At 33.6% G+C, this 5922-nt stretch overlaps 1 protein-coding gene across 1 annotated transcript; it reads right to left on the bottom strand.

Moving 5' to 3' along the window:
* Positions 1–3330: 3330 nt before the first annotated feature.
* On the bottom strand, positions 3331–5424 carry LOC118749071. The gene is made up of 2 exons (XM_036483856.1): positions 3521–5424; positions 3331–3454 (listed from the first exon to the last, which is right to left on the bottom strand). The coding sequence occupies exon 1, from the start codon at positions 5412–5414 to the stop codon at positions 4398–4400; it is 1017 nt and encodes a 338-aa protein (XP_036339749.1). The 5' UTR covers positions 5415–5424; the 3' UTR covers positions 3331–3454; positions 3521–4397.
* Positions 5425–5922: the final 498 nt, after the last annotated feature.

Raw genomic sequence — 5922 nt, 5'->3', positions numbered from 1 at the left:
GCTTGAAATTTTTACGAAAGTTTGTTGATATTTTTTAAATATTGCACAAAGTTTGAAACTTGGATACATACGGTTTTTATTAAAATTAAATAAAAAATAAATTGTTAAAATTGTCAAAGTGTGCTGCGTTTATACTTTTTATACTGGGTGTATATGTAATTAGGGAAAAAATATAAAGAAACCCAATGTAATTATAATATTAGTTAAAACATATGTGATTAAAAATTTAAAGTTATTGACTAGTGAAATAAAATATCTCTATACGTATAACAATAATAAAATATCAATAAGAAAACGAATACAGTATTACAAATAAAACATGTGATTTAAAATGTGAAGTATACTTGTAAAATACAAGACTAAATAAAACTAATAAATGAGTATCTATACCCGTATGATAAAAAATATAAATTAATACTCAAATTCATAAAAAATAAAGAAGATTTAAACTGCTCTATAAATTCAAAATTTGTATGCAAATGTCTCTTTATAGAGCTCCTTAAATCTGTTTTATTTTTTATGTATAAGGCCGTAAAAGGATATTTTCTTGTTAAGTGAAAACTTAAGTTGCATATACATAAAGTACAGTAAACAAAATTAATAAATACAACTATATAATAATTTAATAAAATAATATAACATTTTCTACGTTTGGATATATAATATTAGCATTTAAGTCATTAAATATATATTAAAGTAATTGGTATTGAAAAAATATTATGCATGTAAATTAAACAAATATATTTTACTGAAGTTAATTAAAAAATATATAATAAAAATTGTATGTTACAAAAATTTTTCATTTTGATATAATCAATCAGGGATTGGACATAATTTTCGAATATTGTAGTTATTAGTTTACTAGTGAAACATATAATACGTTTATACGCACGTATTATTTGCAAATAACAATTTGTAAAATGGTAAAATTTGCCGTATAAACGCTGAGTTAATTTTTTATTTGCAAATAACTAAATCACGCAAAAAAGTATTGATTAGTGGTACTATTTGCAAATAAGCGCAAGAAGCCGCCATTCTTAGGTTTATTTTCTTTTTCGACGGTCATCAAAGGCAATAAGCCTTTTTATAATCAAGTCGTTGCCATTTTTAACTTTATTTTCTTTTTCGATTGTCATATTATTGCCTTTTTATAATCAGGCAATATTAAAAAAGAATTGTTTACTATCGAATAAACAGTGAGTTAGTGAGTAGTAATAGGTAAAATGGCTCGTTTATTGCCCTTTAAATTTACCAAGTTTTGTCCTTATATTTTACTAATTATCTTCAGGAAAATTATATGGTCAAATTACAGTCATTCTTGCCATGAATTCCGAAAAAGAATTTGGTGAGTTTACTAGCAAAGAATTGAGTATATATGCCATGTGTGAATAGTGCAGCTACTAACTTACCTCCTTATTCTAGAACCCGAATTTTCGTAATTCGTAATTCGTAGCTACGCTACGAAAAACGAAAAATCCACATGCTGCAACCCTTGCGGAAACATGTGCAGCATTGCCAGCTATCAGTTGTTTTTCGAAGATAGCTGAAAGAAGGAAAACAAAGTGAAAAGGAATTAAAAAAACACTCATCATGTGCTTGATTATTGTAAAATTGGTTAATTTTACATATTTCGAGGAAAATTATGGATTCTGATGTTTTTGCAATTATAGCAGCAGAGTAAATAAGCGGGCGCTATGGTAATGGATTTTTAAAGGTATGCGAAGCTGTCGGGCATAGTAACCATGGGCGCATCTATGTCAGCTTCTGGTTGAATTGTTGAACCACAAGCCAGAACTCCTATGGCTGAAGCTCTGGTTCTCAATCCAGTTAATGCAATAACAGCTTCTTTCAAGCCATTGTAAACATGTACTTTGTTAGGTCCACCACCTGCTGCGCTTGCTTCTGCCTTCGGCCGCGCTTAGGTATTATAACCCTTACTAAGTAGAATTCTCCTTTCTGTGTTGCGGGGAAGAGGGTCTTCCGCATGTCAAAGGTATACAACATTTCTTGTGCATATCGATCCGGCTACGCCGTCCACAGTATTTTTGCGCAGAACCCACGTCGAAATTTGCAAAAAAGTACATAGTGCAAACCGAGTTTATTAATAAGCTAGTGGTAGGAAAGTTGAAACATTTATCTTAAATAAAATGTGAATCCTTTGATTACACGTGTATGTTAAAGTTTTTGGATTCGGGTTATGCGTTTGGACACAACAACCGAAAATCGTTGTACATTAACTAAACCGGACCCAAGTTTCTCGATAAGGGGCAACAAATATTCTTTTTTGCTCGTTTATATAAAGCAGTGGATAAAAATATACGTATATGCGAAAGGCAAATTTATCTGTTTAAATGAACACCACCAATATTTCTTGCAAACACACATCGATTTACATCTTTTATTTCGCCTCCGACACAGAATTGTTTTCGTACAAAATTACGCAAAAAAAGTTACTCGTTCGTTTTTAAGCATGTCATTGTTACGAATTTCGAAAGTTCGAAAATACGATTCGGATTGCAGCATACTATTTCTACCATTCGTAGTAAAATCCGAATACGAAAGAGTTGCAGAATAGGGGTGTTAGATAAGCGAAAAAGCCATAAGTAAGAACGAGAAGTCTAAACACACATAGTCTAAGAGCCAGTAAACAGCAGATTACACATAATTTATGAAAGTCTCAAATTTTATCAGTTAGTCAATAGCTCCTACCGTCCATGAGGTGGGGATTAGTTAAGGCCGGTCGCGGTGGGTTTACCGTCACTCAGGTGTGCCAGGTGTGTTAAATTGGCAAACTAAAAAAGTATTTTAAGAAAGCTGCCGTTTTGATATATCAAAATATACTATGATAGCTATTCAAAAACAAAATGGCAGACGACTACTGCGGTTATAACAACGTGGCAGACACTTTAAAAATTAGAAAAAATTTTTTTTGAAAAGTATTTTATGAAACTTGAAATTTATATATGTTATTCTTCATAGTATTAGTAGCATATATTTTTCTAGGCAGAAGGGTCTGTCGGTTGCTTTGACCTGGCAGACAATATAATGTTTACCCCGCGCGAGTATGCCTGTTTGTAGTAGATACACAATGTTTGGCGTGGCATGAAGAAATCGCACGCGTGACAAACTTTTTTGTTAAGCGCCATTATAGCACCATTTCCCCTTATTCCCAAATATTGAATTAATAAATTATTACGTACATACGTACAAAATTGAAATATATGATTGTGTGAGTTTTGGCCACCTCTGCTTTAAAGTAAAATATAAATTTCGAATGAAAATATTAATTTGAAACAATATTTAAAAACGAAACATTTTAATCTCCACTAATGAAAAATTCAGATCTTTAATTCAAAAAATGCATATCTTTATATTCTCTCTTCATACTTCCGGTCATCCTCGGAATCATCGTCTTCATCATGAGAGAGAATGTCATCACTGGCTTCATCAGTATCTAAAAATTAAAATTAGCAATTCGACATTCTTATATTTGAATTTTATTCTATAATTATATCATTACCTGTAACATCTTTAATCAAATCGCTGACGAGACATGGCAGTTGATCTCCTTCGAACCATTTAAGCGTGAAAGAGTTTTCTTGCTCTACCCAACCATACTCAAGTGGGTCCAAAGTTGTTGGTTGTTTTTGAGAAGCGTTTTTCCAAATGCTTGAAATATAATGAGCTCTCAAAAATTGTTGATACAACTCGCTTTTGCAAGGAGGTATAGAGCTTGCGTCGAAAGTCCTTACTTTTTTCGTGAAATTTTCCGTAACATCAACTGCTTTATAGCTACTGACAAAAAGCTGGAATCTCCCATCATCCACGCCTATTGATTTTCAGCTCCGTACATTAGGCAAGTAAACTTTTGTATAATATTGAACAGATTTTGAAAAAGCTCCTCGGTTAAATAAGCATTGCCAAGATCTGCAAACGCTTTTTGAAATTTAACGCATTTTTTTAATATACCAAAAGGTCTCTTCTTTCCTTTGTTGAAAAAGTCAGGATTGAAGTCTGAGCCGGTAAACGCATGGAACCCACTTTAACTTTTGGTCAATAATTCACCCAATTCCTCATATATCTTGGTGATGTCAATGAATCTTACACTGTTACCTGTTCCAGAGAGCATCCAAATATGAGAAGAGGCATTTTTTAATTTCGTCATATTAGCCAATATTATTATTAATATGTTAGTATCACTGGCTCTAATGACAATATTAGTTTGGTCGACGATGTGACATGCATGGTAAATAATTTTTGTATCAGCCTCTCCATGCAAATTACAACAAAGATCTTCAATAATGGTCGATTCAACTTTTCCGTTATTTGCTTTGTACGATCGACACTCTCGGAAATTAAGGTGAATTAATTTATTACCAACGAACGGAGCAATTTCATCACTTGTCCAATGTGTGGAAAAAAAAATGAATTAAAGATTCCTTAAAGTTAGTATTTTTCAATTCTTTAGCAAAATCTGTTGGTCTCGTCTGATCTGGCCCGGTGATTGAATAATTAATTAATGGCGCCTCTTTTCGCAGTTGTCGCTCCGAATCTTTAATCGAAGGAAGCCAATACTGATCAAAGATTACATCCATTCTATTTGCAGGATATTTGGTTATCATCTGTAAGAATCTTTTGGAAATGTTTCCAAATCTTTTAGGCACCTCTTTCATCGCATGTAATATGAAAAATCCATCTATTAAGTAAACATCCGAGTAGCGCAGCGGGTTATGGTCAATTTTAGCTTCCAGACATTTGGCAAGCGCTGATTTAGCGGTTTTGTAGATCACTCCGTCCAAGTGACATAACGCAAGAGGAACTGGAGTAATGGGGTAGGACAAAATTCGCAGGACATCGAGTTTATGGTTCATTGAAATTCCTAACATGCGACCAAATAAATCTCGTTGAATCTGAATTTTTTGGTCTTTTCCGCCGATTTTCACTTTTTTCTTTTTTTTGATTTCGCTAGAGAAATTGTGAATGGGTGTTTTTTTAATTGTTCGTTCGAACGTATTAATATCCAAAGAACACTCAGTAATAAATGTTTCTCGTTGGTCGTTACCAATTTCTTCAATACTAAGGAGAAACTTTTCAACCTGCGGGGTAGCACCTTTGCCGGATGCAATGTTGAATAACTGGTCCATAGGTAAGTCATGACTGAAGGGATTGATATACTGATCAAATGTTTTGATGAACGTTGTAAGTTGCTCTGGACTCTTTTTAATACTCGAAGGCTGTAATTCAGCTGAGATATCTTGAGTTGTCCCAAGTCCTACTTCTTCCATAACATGAGTAATAACAGTAGAGCGAATATCATGGCTCCGTGCCCAACGTTGACAAGCTGAGATCGAATCTGTCAAGTGTATAATTCCGGTAAGTTTTCTAGCGGCATCGGCGTTTATTGTTTGCTCCATGGTAAGGTCTATAGACTGCTGATTTATTTTGGAACGAATTTCCGTCATCCCTTGTCAAGTTTGGTTTGCAGACAAACCGGTTTCGGCGTTGTGCCATCTTCAGTGTCATTTTTCGTTCTATAGACTGCCTTGAAAATGGTTTTGGGGTCCGTTTTATTCCAAAAAATCCATTATTGAACTCTTCTTCCAATCCTGGATGAGTTTTAGCTATTTTAACAAGGCTGTATTGGTATTTAACAGTCCATCTGGCGCATTTTTGATGAAAGCATGCCAGATTGATCGTTTCAGCTACAGCGCGAAGCAAAAAGATGACCAACTCCCATCCTTTGGGCGCGTTGACAATCAGCCGATTTAATAATTATTTTGTTTAGTCCAAATTCGAGTTTTCATGCAAAGAGTTAACTCTAGTATTGATTTGTTATTTTGGGGTTGAAATATTTTTTGTAATTCCCAGATCGATGTTGTCGGTATTGACGTTGTTGTCGTTTGGCTCAGTAACTTAAATTAG

Source organism: Rhagoletis pomonella, unplaced genomic scaffold (genome assembly GCF_013731165.1).
Source record: "Rhagoletis pomonella isolate Grant_MI unplaced genomic scaffold, Rhpom_1.0 Rhpom_scaffold_00014, whole genome shotgun sequence".
Taxonomy (NCBI): Eukaryota; Metazoa; Arthropoda; class Insecta; order Diptera; family Tephritidae; genus Rhagoletis; species Rhagoletis pomonella.
This window is presented reverse-complemented; position numbering and strand designations above follow the sequence as displayed.